This window comes from Sesamum indicum, linkage group LG3 (assembly GCF_026168435.1).
Source record: "Sesamum indicum cultivar Baizhima isolate 11 linkage group LG3, ASM2616843v1, whole genome shotgun sequence".
NCBI classification, from domain to species: Eukaryota; Viridiplantae; Streptophyta; class Magnoliopsida; order Lamiales; family Pedaliaceae; genus Sesamum; species Sesamum indicum.
Window position 1 is genome coordinate 5293014 of NC_142659.1, and position 15715 is coordinate 5308728.

Below are 15715 nucleotides of genomic sequence, written 5' to 3' on the forward strand. Positions count from 1 at the left end.
ACTGGATTAAATTTATCAAAATATGACCAAATATAAGATGCTCATTACTAAATTCGTAAAATAAAAAATTAAATGGATAAATAAAGTAAAATTATAGAACTAAAAGTACTGTCAATATATAGTAATAGCACCAAAAATATAGATATAATTCTAGATTTTTATTTGATATCTCTTTAAATGAAGAAATATATATTTTGAAGTGTTGGATGGAAAGTGGAAACCCTATTTACCATTACAAACTAGTGGGTTCTCATGCCCTTAAAATACAAGATGATTTACAGATTACAGAACAAAATTACACAAATTTATATTATCAGTAAAAGAACAAGTATAACAAGACTTAAACAGCCAGATCCGTTATTTAAATTTTTCTCACTGTCACAAAGACCGACAACCTTAAATACTCACGGTTGCTCAAGGTTTTAACACTTAGTCCTTCGCCACAAAGGCTTTTTTTCAGAGACCACAATAATTCAAAAAAGTGGTTTACACAAAATCAATTTCTCTCGGACAGAAAGAGGGAGAAGGAAGGAGATAGTCTTTTTCTTTGTCCACTTTTGTTGTCCGCAGTCAAAAGGGTTTTGGGCCATGGGCTTGGGCTAAAGGAGTGAGCCGAAGATACCGGGCCTGAGCCATCCAGGTGAATAATGGGTCTACCTTAGGGTCATGGGCCATTTTTAACTAATATAAGAATATATATATATATATATATATAATCAGAGAACAAGAATTACGTAATTAAAGAGAAAGAAAAAATAATCAGTGCGATTGAGATAATTAATGTGAATTGGATAGGGGAAAAACAAAGTTAGAAAATGTAGTAGTTTCCCAAATCACAAACATTATATTTAGTAATTTTCAATTATATATAACAAATTAAGATTTCATTTATTATTGGATTAATTATACTTAGATTATATCTAAAATTACAAATTTATATATATATATATATTTATACTTATAACTATGGAAATATTGCATGAGGGATCAAGAGAGTGTAAGTAGAATTTCGCAACTTCTAGTGTAATTTTATATTTTTAAAGAGATTTAATTGTAATTAATCATCTATGATATTATCTTCTTCACATTCCGAATTTTATAAATCTATTCCTCCAAAAAGTTTAATACCTCAACAACTAAGAATTTTAATGCGCATACAATTTCATCTACAACAGTTCAATTTTTCCTTCAAGATTACATTTTTACCGGTGAATTAAATTTTTTATTATATTTAATGTACATATATTATCTGTATAAATTTTTTTAAACAAAAAAATAGTAATATTATATTTATACATTTAAAAAATATATATTAAGTATAATAAAAAAATATTATAAATTTACCGTACGTTACATTGACATCTCCTGAAATTAAATCAAGTTATACAAATATTCTCTCTTTTTTGCATAATTATAAATATACCTCGTAATATTATAGTTGTGATACAACTACACCCCTTATTTAAAGTTAAAGCTTACTCAAATAACTTTTGAAAAGCATTACACTAACACTGCTCAGGGGTAGGATTGTAAATGGTCCGAATCGAGCCAAATACATCATTGTTCAAGCTTGTTTGAATTATTATCGGACTTGAAAAATTACGATAGAATTTGATTTGATTATTAATCTAAACGAGTTCGAACGAGTTTTAATTGAATCAAACATTAGTAGGATTTGAGTAATTTGATACTTTTTAATATATTTTATTTTCGTACTAAATCGAATCGAGTTCGAAAGCTTATTGAACAAATTTTTTTGTTCAATCTTGGTTTTGTTAAGTTTAATAATTCGAATTCAAATGAGTTTTAACTAATCAATTTCAATAGAGTATCGAATAGTATGATTTATTTTCACCCTTACTCAGGCTAGTGTAGTTGTAAATTTGCAAAGATAAGAAATATTTGTATATTTTGGTCTAATTTTTGGAAATTTCAATATAATTTATTCTTAAAATTTAGGGATAATTATGCTCACCTAAGATTTGGTGTAATCACACGTGGATCTCTGCAATTTGAAAATTACATCTAGCACCCCTAAAATTTATTTTCGTCTAACAAATAAGTTTCATATTGGTCAAAATTTACTGAATTTGTTGATATTAATAAAAAAAATTAAAGAAAGATCCATATTTACCTTTGATTAACTTGTTACGATTGATTGCATGTCAAATAATTTTTTCGGATTAAATTACCCTTATAATGGTGAATATATACATCCTCACATACATTAACACATGAAGATGTATGAGGGTAATTTGATCATAAAAAATTATTTGACATGCAATAAGTCAGTAATAACTTAACAGATGTAAATATAATTTTTTTTATTTTGTTAATATAAGCAAATTTGGTAAATTTTTTCACTAACAAAGGGATTTATCTGGTAGAGAGCAAACTTTAAGAGTATTAGATATAATTTTTTAAATTATAGAGGATTTAAGTGTAATTATATCAATTATCAGGAGATGTAATTATCTCTAAATTTAAGATACAAATTTCAATACAATTTTTAGAGGACTTTTACACTATGTTTGTTTTCATTTCCAACTTATTTCCGAGATAAGTCAAAATATACCCAATGTTTGCCATCATTCAAAAACACCTTATTTAGGTGTTTTTAACTGTTTTAGCATAAAATATATATATATATATATACACACATATATATATAAATATATATAAAAAAAGGCATGATTTGACAATGAATAGTAATTTTTGTCTCCTAAAATACAACATTAAACATATAATACTTATTTTAAATTATCTCCAAAGACATGATTTGACAATGAGTAGTAATTTTTGTCTCCCAAAACACAACATTAAATATATAATACTTATTTTAAATTATCTCCAAAAACAAACCCAAACATACAGTATATATTATCTCTAACACACACTTATTTATTTTTGTTTTTCTCTCTCTATTTTCACAAAACACAACAAAACATTTCGAAAACGAATCCAAACATTATGTTATTGTTTTGGGAAATTACAATAATCACTGTTGAAATTTTGTAATTATGACAAATTTTATGGGCAGATGTTGAAATTTACCCAATAGGTTTTATGTGGAAGTAAGAAAAGAAAATAAAGAATGAAATTGGAAAAGAGAGCAAAACCCACACTTCCAAACACACCTCCTCACCTCTTCATTCATTCGCATGTACGCACTCACATCACATTTCGGTGCTGTTACAGAGATACGTGCAGAGCGATTCGCGGCTCACATCTTTGCCCCAAGAATCCTTTTAAGGTTTTGATTCATTTTAACCTAATCGGTGTGTAAGTCTTCTCGTGTTTAGTTTTCTTCTCGGTTTTTTCCTTACATTGTGGGTTTCACTATGATAATTTGAGATTTTCCGTTGATTTTAGGGCTAAGGGGGTCTTCCTTTTGATTTAGTGTATTGTGTGTGGAATCCACGGAAACGAGGGTGTAAAGGGGCTTCTCGTTTGCAGCTTAAACGAGATTTGGAGTTCATCCATGGAGGCTGCTTCTACTGTGGTGATCAAGGTATATTTTTTTCTGGTTACACTCTGTTTTTGTTTTCTAATTGTTCATGTTGGTTTTAGCGATTGTGTATTGGCGCGGTTGGTGTTTTGCGGGACTTTCTTCACGTCTAAGAGAGTTTTCGTTTTGGGGTGTAGTTGATTGTCATGCATGCGCGTTTTTGTCTCAGATCTTTTGGGAGCTAGGCTTTGGCGGTTCATCTTAACTTTTCTGATTTAGTTGGTTAAATTATTAGTCGATTTTTTGTTCTTGTTATGTAATTTTCTATAGTTTTAGTTCTGTATATGTTGACATGTTTTGCATGCACGATTGTTTTGCTTCTTTTTTTTTTTTTATCTCTTTTCTCTGATTTTGAAGTAGCATTTGGTATCATTTGTCTTTGATTCCATTTGAACGCACCATTTCCACAGGTCAAGTATGGGGATATGCTGAGGCGTTTCAATGCTCTAATTGTTGATGAGGAATTGGGTCTCAGTATGGACGGACTAAGAGGGAAGATCCTTTCCCTCTTCAGCTTTGCTCCGGACACTGAGTTAATGCTCTCTTATATTGATGAAGATGGTGATATGGTGACCCTTGTTGATGCTGATGATCTCCGTGATGTGATGAAGCAGGGTTTGAACCCTATTAGAATAACTGTTAAGCTGAGTTCTGGAAAAACCACAAGACGGTTTAATAGTTCAAGTGAAAGTTCTATACCCCTCAAATCACCTAGGGTGCAACCAACATTGCAAAATCTGCAAGCTGGGGTATCAGAGATCCTGAAAACAGTGCCAGAGCCTCTACGTGCAACACTCACTAAGCTCTCCACTGATTTGACCTCAAAAGTGTCATTATCTGCTCCAGGTATTACAGAGTTTGTTGACTACTTCTCGAAAGTGGGCTTGTCCTGTCTGGTTCAGCTTTCTGAGTTCCAAACTAGAGCGCAGCCCACCACAAACAATGATGCTCTTGAAACCAGGCGAGCACTAACAGAAACCAAAGACTCTATGATGTCCAAGATTGATGCTGCCACTCTGAAGGTTCCATCAAATGGCAGAGAAGGGCAATCCTCGAAGAGTGGTGAGAGCTTGACAAAACTTCAACCTGAGGAGACCATGGAACACAACAAGGTGAAACTTATTAATGTAACTGGAGGGAACATGGAGACTTCATCTTCAGAAGTGATTGGCTTAAAAGCTGTGTCATCAGCCCTTGGAAATGTTAGTGTTGGTAAGCAAGAAAAGGTCAATAAAATCAAGGACCGTTATTTAAATGAAAAGTCTCATCTGATATCTTCTCATTCACTAGTTCCTCCGAAGAAGAAGCTTGGAAAATCTTCTTGCACATCTGTTAATCTGCCATCTGAAGGAAATAATGTTCCTACTGAAAAGGAGGTTCATGAGCCTAGTGAGCCTCATGTTGGACACAAAACTGCTGATACCAGTGCTCCTCATCCTATGAAGGGGGATTGTCTTGATGGAAGGATGAGATGTGTATTTCCTGGTGGTTTGTGGGCATCTCCAGGCTCAATATGGGGACCTCCTAATTCTGTTAGTTCAAATTTGCCAGTCTTACTGTCTGGCTCTAACCCCATATACGAGTGCTCATTTTCTGGAACACCTATTGGAAATACCTCAGCTGCTCCGTTGTCTCACACTTCCCAGGCAGTTCCGTTTAGGAGCAGCAGCAGTCAGAATGACAGCATTGGTATTGTCTTCCACCGGGGTGTTCGTTGTGATGGTTGTGGGGTCCATCCAATAACTGGTCCCAGGTTCAAGTCAAAAGTGTAAGAACTAATAGAGTAAACTAATTAATCTTCTCTTAAGTATAATCTCAGGGTAAATCTTTTGCTACTAATGCTTTCAATTCTCCTCTTGCTGCAGAAAGGTGGACTATGATCTATGCAGAATCTGCTTTTCAGAAATTGGAAATGACACTGACTATATCAGAATGGAACGCCCAGTAGTTCGTCGACACCATATGTCTGAGGGGTTCTATGATTCAGTAAGTACATTTATTCTTTCTTGATCATCGTTTCCTTCATTTTTAGCATGTTTTTATTTCATGCTAATATGGCATACATATGTTGTATCCCAACTTCAGAACCAGGCTCCAATGCTACCAGAAGTCTCTAAGATCAAACCATGTGCATCCAAGCTAGATAGTTGCTTCATTCAGGATGTGAATGTATTTGATGGCACTACTGTGGCACCTCTAACTCCATTTATCAAGATTTGGCGAATGAGGAACAATGGTATGGTTGTATGGCCCCAGAAAACACAGCTTATCTGGATTGGTGGACATAGATTGAGCAGTCATAATTCTATTGAATTGGAGGTGAGTTAACTTCATCGTCATCCTCTGATATGATCCTTAATTCTGTTTATCTGTCCTCTAATTTTTCATTTTAGGGGACTGTATTATCTTTTTGGATTTTTCCGGTGCTCTATTATTTAATCTCTAAAAATACATTGCATGTTCTCTCTCAAAAAAAGGGGTTAAATGCTTATCGATTGATGTGTAGAGGACAATTACGCCATGGATGCTCTCCATGATAGTTGATCTTTTGAAAGTTGTACTTAGCATTCCTCGTTTGAAATCCTTAGATCAATTAGGCTACTTTCTCTCTGTGCCATAGTTGATTCTATGAACTAGTTGTCTTTTAACTTTCGTTGGCAAATGACTATTGTTGTTCTCTTGGTCCTGCTGTCTTGATATTTTGTCAGATTACTTACAATAATTATTAAAAAAACTACTTATATGCAATGAATATCATGTCATGCCAGATTCCTGCAGCTGGTTTGCCGGTAGACCATGAGCTTGATATCATGGTTGATTTCATTGCTCCTGAGCTTCCTGGTCAGTACATTTCTTACTGGAGAATGATTTCACCCTCTGGCCAAAAGTTTGGGCAACGTGTTTGGGTTCTTATCCAGGTTGGCTACTGTTATGTCGACATCAATATTAATTTCTTCTGGTTATGTTGTGATTTATTGGTCAATCCTTTATGCATTGATGCAGGTTGATGCTTCTGTGAGAGGGACACCATATGAAAGCATTAGGAGCTTGAACCTGAACTTACCTCCTGTAACCAACGGCTTAATTGGTTCTGAAACTGTCAATGCAGAGGCAGAGCCAATTGTGAAAGATAGTGAGCCCAAGCGCAATAACTACAAAAAGATGGCTGAAATAGTGGAACCAGTACTAGACTTGCAGCCAAACAATTTTCAGGACATGAAATTCCCAATCAATGACAGCTTGCTGGTTGGCAGTGGTGCATCAAGCACTGTTCGTTTCGCTGATCCATCCGTTCCATGTCCTGTTATTCATATGCTTGATCCCCCACTTCCACCAGCACCCACTACAAGTGCAAATGTAGACACACTAGAGCTCCCAGGAAAGATGGCTGGAAATGGTGCATCAAACTCTATTCCAAGTCCTATTATTCATATGCTTGATCAATCACCTCCACCTGCAGCAGCTATTTCGAGTTCAGAGGAATCAGCAGTAGAGCTCCGTGCAAAAAAGGAAGTGGAGGAGCAACTCCTTAAGGAGCTTGAGGAGATGGGCTTCAAACATGTTGCTTTAAACAGGGAAATCTTGAGGATGAATGACTATGATTTGGAGCAAGCCGTGAATGATCTTTGTGGTGGTGTTGATTGGGATTCTATCCTTGAGGATTTGTGGGAGATGGTAAGATTCTCTTCTACAATCCAATGCCAGAAGGCCCCCCCCCCCCTCCCTCGTCCTCTTTGTTTCCTTGATCATGTGTAAGTATATAATATGGATGCTGATGCAGGGTTTTCATGATACAGAAATGAACAAGATGCTGCTGAAGAAGAATAAGGGAAGTATCATGCGCGTGGTTATGGATCTTATCATTGCAGGGAAGATCTAGTATATAGACATCCTAGTACATTTTATCAATAAATGCCAGTACTTTAGGAGCTTTAATGGTACCCTTTTTGGCTCTTCCGTCTGATCCTTTGCTTATGTTAAGTTGTGCTGGTTGAACCTGTTTTAATAGCTGTTTATATATAACTTAAGTTCTGCTTGTACTTCTTTTGTCTATCTTGGTTCTTGGATGTCCTCGAAGGTATGTTCGCATTGCTATCTGGAAGGGTAGCATTTGTATTTAGTGCACAATTTTTCAGCAATTTTAGCTTAAAGTAATTATTCGTTATGTGCACTTGTGACCTTAACATTGAATAGTGCAAGGATTCAAGATGGAAGAACTAAGGATGTTTTGCAACAACCTCCACCAGTTCCTTAATGATCTCCAACTTTGAGAATTGTAGCAATAATTTCTTGTTATGACTGTAGACAAGAACCTCTGATTATGAAAGATCATAACGCTCATACAACATAAATGCTGAATCTCAATTGAACAATTCGTAGATCACCAGAAATCGTTACAGGAACATGACCCATCTTTGAAGTGGTGAAATCGGCTTCTATCCCTAACAACAATTTCTCGGCAGAAAACCTTCGAAATAACTTTTGCTGCATTGTGGCAGTCTGTGCATATTCTGAGGTTTTTAGTTACCCTGATTGTTGCCCCTGGAGATGTCCTAATAAGGCCAAAAGCAATGGCCAGCTTCTCACTGTGATGAGAAACAGATGCTTCTCTGTCATCTTCCTCTGCTTCTAACCTTGCCTGTGCTTTGTCAGGTACATAGCCAGCCAGCTTGATCTGTGCCATGGTGTTTTCTATTGCGTTGTATATCTCCTTAGACTCAGGGTGTTTGTCATCTTCCGCCAAAAACTCATTGATGATACCGTCCAATTCAATGTAGCTGCACCCTGGGCTCTTCTTGATACCAAGTCTTTTCATCTCATCTCTCAGTCTTGCAGCATCATTTGATCTACCTACTGATGCATATAGATTAGATAATAGTATATAATCCCCACTATGTGCTGGCTCCAATCTGAGAGCATGCTTCAGCGCTACTTCCCCAATTTCGACGAGCTTATGTACTCTACATGATGCAAGCAAAGTTCTCCATATAACTGCATTTGGTTTGATGGGCATGTTCTTTATAAATTCGTAGGCTTCTTCAATCATTCCTGCTCGCCCAAACATGTCAACCACACAACCGTAGTGCTCAATTCTCGGCTCAATGCCAAAATCTCGACTCATACTAACGAAATAACCCCGCCCTTCATCAACCAAACCTGCATGGCTGCAAGCGCCAAGAACACTAATGAAAGTCACATCATTTGGTTCAACTTTTTCTTTCCGCATCATATTGAAGAATTCTAGGGCATGTTTTCCTCGTCCATTAATTGCAAGACCTTGAATTAGTGCTGTCCATGTCCAGACGTTCTTGTAACGCGCCTCTTTGAATACTTCAATAGCTCTATCAGGACACCCACATTTTGCATAGAAATCAACAAGAGTGGTTCCAAGATTGATAGTAAGCTTCAGATTCTTCTTTTTTATGTAAGAATGGACCCATTTTCCAGTTTGTAAAGCTCCAAGAAAAGCACAAGCAGAGAGCACACTAACCATTGTTACCTCATTTGGTTCCACATTTGCCTTTTGCATGTCATGGAAGAGAGCAAGTGCCTCCTTACATCGATTCGACTGGCTATAACCGGAGATCATGGCGCTCCATGCAACGACATCTCTAGTAGACATATTATCGAATAAACTCCTCGCAGTGTCCACACAACCACACTTAGCATACATATCAACGAGAGAAGTAATCAAGTTATCATGTCCCATGAGTTCATTCGCAACTACATACTCATAAATCCAGTTCCCCAACTCCAAATCACCAAGCTTTCCACAAGCTGTCAGAACAGTGATCAATGTCACTTCATTAAACTCAACGCCCATTTTCAACATGTTCTGAAACAGCGACACTACCTCTGCCCAATAACCACACCTAACATAACCTGCAAACATCGATTTCCAGGCAACGGGACTTCTTTCAGACATCCCATCAAATACTTGGCGCGCCAATTCAAGTCTGTCGCAGCAAGCATACATATAAACTAAAGAATTCTCAACAAACTCTTTACATCCAAACCCGTCTATCAACTTCACAATGTGGGCGTGAATTTGTTCGCCTTCCCTCAACGCCCTTAGCTTCGAACACGCTTTCAAAACGCTGGGGAATGTGAACTCATCTGGTCGCACCGAGTGTTCAACCATTTGCCTGAACAAAAGAAGGGATTTTTCGGGGGATTGTCTCTTGTTAAACCCCCTTATCATAACATTATAGGCCGACGAGTCGAGATTTTCCAGTTTACGAAAGATGGAGACAGCATAGTCAATGGCGGGGTCGGGGAGAACGAGCGCGGCCGACTCGAGGAGGGGCTCCGCTACCGCCGGGTGGTGGAGACGCCGGGTCTTGATCAGGTGGGCATGCACTTGGTTTAGCTCTTTGCTGGTCTTGCATCGTTCGAGAATCAAGGTTTTCGGGTTCTCTTGGAAGTCAGCAATGGAATCTTTTCTCGTCAAGAATTGTGAGGAAAAAGCTATCAGAGCATACACCATTTTTTGCTCTCCAATAAACCAGTTTTCGACTTTCAGCTATTTGTAAAAAAAGTAGCATGCAAACATAATAACAAGAACCCTAAACAAATCAATCATTGTCAATTTCCACTTCTCTATATTTGACTGTAATTTCCAAAACTGTAAATGTAAAATATATGATTATGCTTTCACAAAAGCAGCAATCTTTACAACTTCCCAGAATCATCTCTGCCTTCCATTCACTGTCATTTGGCATTATGGATAACCGAATTGGTGTATAGTTGAGCAAAAGTGACCAATTATATGGCAATTGTATTACATATTTTTTGTAATTGGTTCGATTCGAACAAATCTGATTTTGGTTATAATTTTTTGTAACGGCAACATGACTAGTGACAAAAGCAAACATTTGAAACTGACTAAAGATAAGAATCTGATTCATGAAAGATCAGAGCAATATCTCAAATCGGAATATCTTTTGCAAAGCATCAGCCTATAAATCTTGAGCTTTTTTACTACAAGTTCTGCAGAGCAATAAACTGAGGCTAAACAATGAGAAGAAGCTTTGAGTACCATCACGACAACTATTATGTTGAGGACTCTGAGTCCTCCATTGATGAATACCTTGATCGTGTTACACGAATGCAAAGGACGCCTACAGTCATCTGTGATTACCCCGACGTCCAACATGCCCACAAGAGTCGACACAACCACCCTCCCTATGCTGAGAAACACGAACATCATCACGTGAAGAATTTCCGTGGGAGTCATCAGCATCATCCCCATGAGTTGCACAAGAAAGTCCACTTTGTTGAACAGGAAAGCGTGACTGAGGTTGGTAGGGATAGGAAATGTGAAGTTTATCAAGAAAAAAGCATTGATGTGGAAGCCGAAGGATTCATCCAGCAGCACCACAAGAACTTTGAGTTGTCCAAATGGGATACTTTCAAGGTGTATTAAGTTAGAATCATGGCAGGCAGGCATATTGCAGTCTAAGTAATATTTACTGCTAGCTAAAATAAAATGCCTGTCTTTCATATATTCATTGGCTTTGAAAATATTTCTACCATGCGTTTTCAACTCCATTGTGTAATGTATCCCTAAGTCCTTTCAGTGAAAGGCGTTTCCCTATGCTGTTATGCATGTCAGAAATAGAACTACTATTATTACCTGCATTTCTCTGCTGTTCTTGTGTAAGAGCACGCAACGATCTTAATATAGTCGGACACTTCACAAAAAGAACAGAAACCACCTAAATTTTCTATTGAAAGTTAATACCTTCTCAACAGAGCAAACCGAACAGATAAACGTAAGGGCTTCTGTATATATATATTCAAATTGGATGTAGAAGAAGATTGTCTATTCATCTTTATCCTTTAACTAATTGTATGTAATAAAGAATTGCTCTACTGGTATTTCTAAACCAAGACAGAAGTGACCAGCACCATTCTGACTGAACTGAATAACAGAATAAGTGGTCTACTGCTCCTATAGCGGCTGTAAGCCAAGAGAGCTAAATGAGCCGAAAAAGTTTTGACCCAGCTTGATGAGTCCCCCGAAACGTTGCCTTGATATCTAGACCATGGAACTCTGTCGTAAATCTGAGTGGACTCTCTTGAAGAGCGAGGGTATCAGGTGGGGAATGATCTTCCAATAGAACATACTTTTTTGCTTCATTTTATTTACACTAAGACAGAAAACTTTTAGCTGCCTTTATTGATTGAAAAGTTCATAGCTTCATTAAGTAGAGGTTAACCTGGTTCTAACCTTTGAGAACCAAAACATCCGTCTATCTTATTAAAAGACACTAAATATAGTTTTTCTTGTTTCAAGTTTAAACTAATAGACGTATTCGCATACCTGAAACAAAATATAACTCTCTTGTAGAGTCTAATAAAACTGTTATTAACAGGATATTCATCAAGATGTTCGGTCAGAAGGTTGGGGAAACTATACCATTTTGTGAACTTCACTCAGAGCATTCCTTTGGCCAAAAGTACAGAACTAAAAGCAGAAGTTCCTTACAGACATTATCCTACTGATATATCTGATACTGTACTTGTTAACATCAAATCCATATACTCTGAACTTATTACAAAAATTACAGAAAAAAAATCATTCACTCATTATACGCTTGTTCTCAAAGGCCAATCTGGTACCTCAGGATCTTCTTCAGTAAACATAATATGCATAACTTTATAAAATTCATCAATGGAGTGTAGTTTCAGATCTCAAATATCCAAGATATGAAAAATACCTGTTCTGAGCATGAGATTCTGCAGAAGTCATTGCGGTCTTATCTTTTATATGATATTGACAATTCAGCATATTCAAATTCTGTGCCGCAGCATATTTCTAGCAACAATGTGCCTAAACCAAGTTGCTCGCTAGGACAAAAGACGAGGAGGAGAATAATCTTTGCTTGTACGCAAACATGGAAGACACGTGATATTTTTCAACATTATTCGAGACTTTAGGGGTTCGTGCAACAGGACCGATACATTTCTAGTGGTGAAATGCAATCTGAGTAATGCACTTAAGGTACATCTGAAGGACAAGAATTCTTGTCTAGAAAAATATAAGAGGCTACAATCATGTCTAGTTTCTTGATTTCCACCATCGCAAGAGACAAAACACCTTATGTACTCAAAATGAACTGTTCCTCCCTTTATTCCAATCGATAAGTTGAGTAAAAATGGGAACTTTGCTCCCTCAAATCTGAAGTTACATCATGAGAGACGAAACTGACAGAAAAAAAATGTATCAAATGACTAGTCTCCTTCTGAGGGTAAATCTGCTTGACTGAATCTTCTTGAGGACACTCTGCTGAACAAATTCCTCAAGCTATTCTTACTCTCTTTCCGCTTCTTGACACCGTGTCCCTGCTCGTTCGATGCAGAAGAATACGGATTATCCAGAACTAAGCCCGTCTCCAACTTCTTCGAAACAGCCAGAATCTCATAAGAATCCCAAAGTGATTGCCCAAAATCCCAACTAGTCCCACATTGTTCCTTCTTAGCTGCCATGTTCATCGCTTCAAGCTTGAACCGACTAGGCCGGCCCTTGAAGTATAGCCTGTGGGCGTCGAACTCTGACGTTGTCGTTGACGACTTAGAACTGCTGGAACGGCCATGCCATGCCTGGGCAACAGCCTTGAGGATTTCAGTATTATGTTCTTGATCATTATGGTTCTGGTTTTTCCTCATAGTTTACCCTGTTTTTATTGGTGTTTACTGGGTTGTTTATGGGCCATGTTGTTAGCTAGGTTGAGGGAGAATTTGAGCCTCATGTTAGAGTTTGGCAGCAGGCTATCTTCTTTGCATATGTTTGTGTGTTTGCTATCATTCAACACTCAAGATTGGCTCTTGAGATGTTAGAGAGTATATGAGAGATATGGATGGTTTTATTTGTCTCATCCTTGTATCATATGGACTACAAAAAGAAATAAAATATTACGGTAAATTACGAAGGGCTCCTTGAAGCTTCTTATAATTATAAATATTCCCCTCGTTGTTTGGAAAATTATAAATATTTTTTTGGAATTAACGACAGCCTAACAAATACTCTTTACAATAAGCTGTCACGAGAAAGTACTTGTTAGATAGTCATTAATTTCAGGAGAAGTGTTTTACAATCTTTCAAACAATAAGAAGTTATTTATAATTATTACAAATATCGAGAGAATCCATAAACCCATCAAATTTTGACTAATAGATGGACTTATTTGTTAGATGTAAGCAAACTTTAAGGGTGCTAGATACAATTTTCTAAATCATAGAAAATTTTCCTATAATTACACCACACTTCAGGAAATGAGCGTGTAATTATCCCATAAATTAATGATAATTAAATAAAGTGGCTCCCCATCTTTAAATTTAGGGCTGAACACATAATTTTGAAGAACTAAATAGGGTATATAATTAATTAGTACTTATTTTGAAAGCGATGAATACCCGAATTGAGTAGGAAAATTGGGTGAATATATACCTAACCGTGTCCACAATTTATTTATATCAATTTTCCTATATCGCCCACCGCCTACATAGGTGATTATTAATTGTATTTTTTTTATATTTATAGAGAAAAATAATTAATTTAAAATTTTACCGAGTAAAAGCAATTTTTGGTCTCAAGAAAATTGCAAGCACCCATATTCTAAGCATTTTTTTGAATTTGATTGAGGGTTGATTTCGATTTTTTTCAAATCGAATTCTTTCAAAATTTAATTTGTCAAAATGTCATTTTCAGAACCAACCTCAGGAGCTGAATATAGATTTGGTACAACCACATTACAGAGAGGGGAAGCAAGGGGCCAACTAGCTAGCTACGGAAACCATGTGCAACAAAGAGACCAAGACTAAAGCTTTTTAAAAGCATCTTAAAGTCCAACTTCCAACCAACAAATACTGATACAGAACAAAAAAAAACTGCCAAGAAACATAAAAAATTTAATATGTTAGCAAAATTAAAATACCAAAACGACATTTAATCATTAATATATATTCAAACCTGATGAAAGTTCATTTTAAATTAATTTTACAAATGTATTATCTTTATCTAAATATTTTACAGGAAAAATATCATTTTTGGTCTCATTAAATATGGCCCTTCTCACTTGCAGTCCCACGCTTTCGTATTCAACACCTTTAGTCCCAAAACTCTATTTTTTTAACAAAAATGGTCATATTCCGTTAACAACTAATGGAATGTCACGTGCCGTTAGTCAACTGGGGCAAAATATCACTTTTAGTCCCACTAGATAGGGCTCTTCTCACTTGCAGTCCCACACTTTACGTGTTCAACACCTTTAGTCCCAAAATCCTATTTGTTTAACAGAAATAGTCATGTTCCGTTAACAACTAATGAAAACGGCATGTGAGTTGTCACGTGCCGTTAGTCAATTGGTAGCTGGCGAAAAAAACAAAGACCAGGCTTGTTTCAGTTTTTGGAGGGAAAAAAATGCGCCAAAAAAATATTTTTTTGCTATTTATATATGTAAATAACCCACAAAACACCACATAATATTTTCATCACTTAATCTTGAGAGCAATAGGCCAAAAGATATCACAAACATCTCAAAATACTTCAAATATTGAATGCTATTGTAGTGGTGAATTATGTGTAAAAGGATCTTCTTGTATATTACTAGATGACCTTTTAGTAATGGTGAATTATGTGTAAAAGGACTAATGGATATGCCTTTTTTGCAAGTAATTATAGTTTATGTTGTGTTTAAATGTGTAAGTATAAATCTTGAAAGCAATAAAAACGGAAGCTAAAATTGCACAAAAGCACTAAATTGCAAAAAAATAAAAAATATACTGAAATCCACTAATTTTGATCATTAATGAAACGTGTTGTAAAGTGCAACGTGCATGCTTAAAATATGCCAAATACTACCACTTTACAAACCCAAAATGTGCCAAAACATCCCCCAAATGTCTTATAATACCTTGCAATATTTTGTTCCTTAAAACAACACCGATGAATGTGAACAAATCTCACGGGACAACGTCAAGTGCACCTCCGGCGATGATTCCTGCACCACTCCAAAAAAGACAAAAAAAAATTAACAATATAAATTATATATATTACAGAAAAAGTTGACACTGACGATGATACATGTTACAACTCAGTGTTTCGGAGTAAGATACGTTGGTACACACTAATGTCCTAATCGGCATCGAAGTAAATGGCGACGATGAACTCACCTCCACGCGATGAGGACGGTAGCTACTTGG

General features: G+C 36.3%; 3 protein-coding genes across 8 annotated transcripts; 1 reads left to right on the top strand and 2 right to left on the bottom strand.

Annotated features, from left to right (window-relative positions):
- The first annotated feature begins 3112 nt into the window (after positions 1-3112).
- NBR1 (ubiquitin-associated (UBA)/TS-N domain-containing protein / octicosapeptide/Phox/Bemp1 (PB1) domain-containing protein) lies at positions 3113-7673 on the top strand. 6 transcript variants are annotated; one of them, XM_011073649.3, is made up of 8 exons: positions 3113-3253; positions 3373-3511; positions 3919-5276; positions 5374-5494; positions 5594-5827; positions 6277-6426; positions 6512-7183; positions 7290-7673. In XM_011073649.3, exons 2-8 carry the CDS (start codon positions 3482-3484, stop codon positions 7386-7388), a joined length of 2664 nt encoding a protein of 887 aa, XP_011071951.1. In that variant the 5' UTR covers positions 3113-3253; positions 3373-3481; the 3' UTR covers positions 7389-7673. The 6 variants fall into 6 exon arrangements, with proteins under 6 accessions (XP_011071951.1, XP_020548687.1, XP_011071949.1 ...); XM_020693028.2 differs by having other exon boundaries at positions 3117-3282; XM_011073647.3 differs by having other exon boundaries at positions 3117-3282; positions 3401-3511.
- Positions 7674-7849: 176 nt separating this feature from the next.
- LOC105157277 (pentatricopeptide repeat-containing protein At1g08070, chloroplastic-like) lies at positions 7850-12459 on the bottom strand. The gene is made up of 2 exons (XM_011073645.3): positions 12232-12459; positions 7850-9946 (listed from the first exon to the last, which is right to left on the bottom strand). Exons 1-2 carry the CDS (start codon positions 12242-12244, stop codon positions 7890-7892), a joined length of 2070 nt encoding a protein of 689 aa, XP_011071947.3. The 5' UTR covers positions 12245-12459; the 3' UTR covers positions 7850-7889.
- A 153-nt stretch (positions 12460-12612) lies between these two features.
- Positions 12613-13375, bottom strand: LOC105157280 (uncharacterized). Its single transcript, XM_011073652.3, has one exon. It carries the CDS (start codon positions 13178-13180, stop codon positions 12746-12748), a length of 435 nt encoding a protein of 144 aa, XP_011071954.1. The 5' UTR covers positions 13181-13375; the 3' UTR covers positions 12613-12745.
- Positions 13376-15715: the final 2340 nt, after the last annotated feature.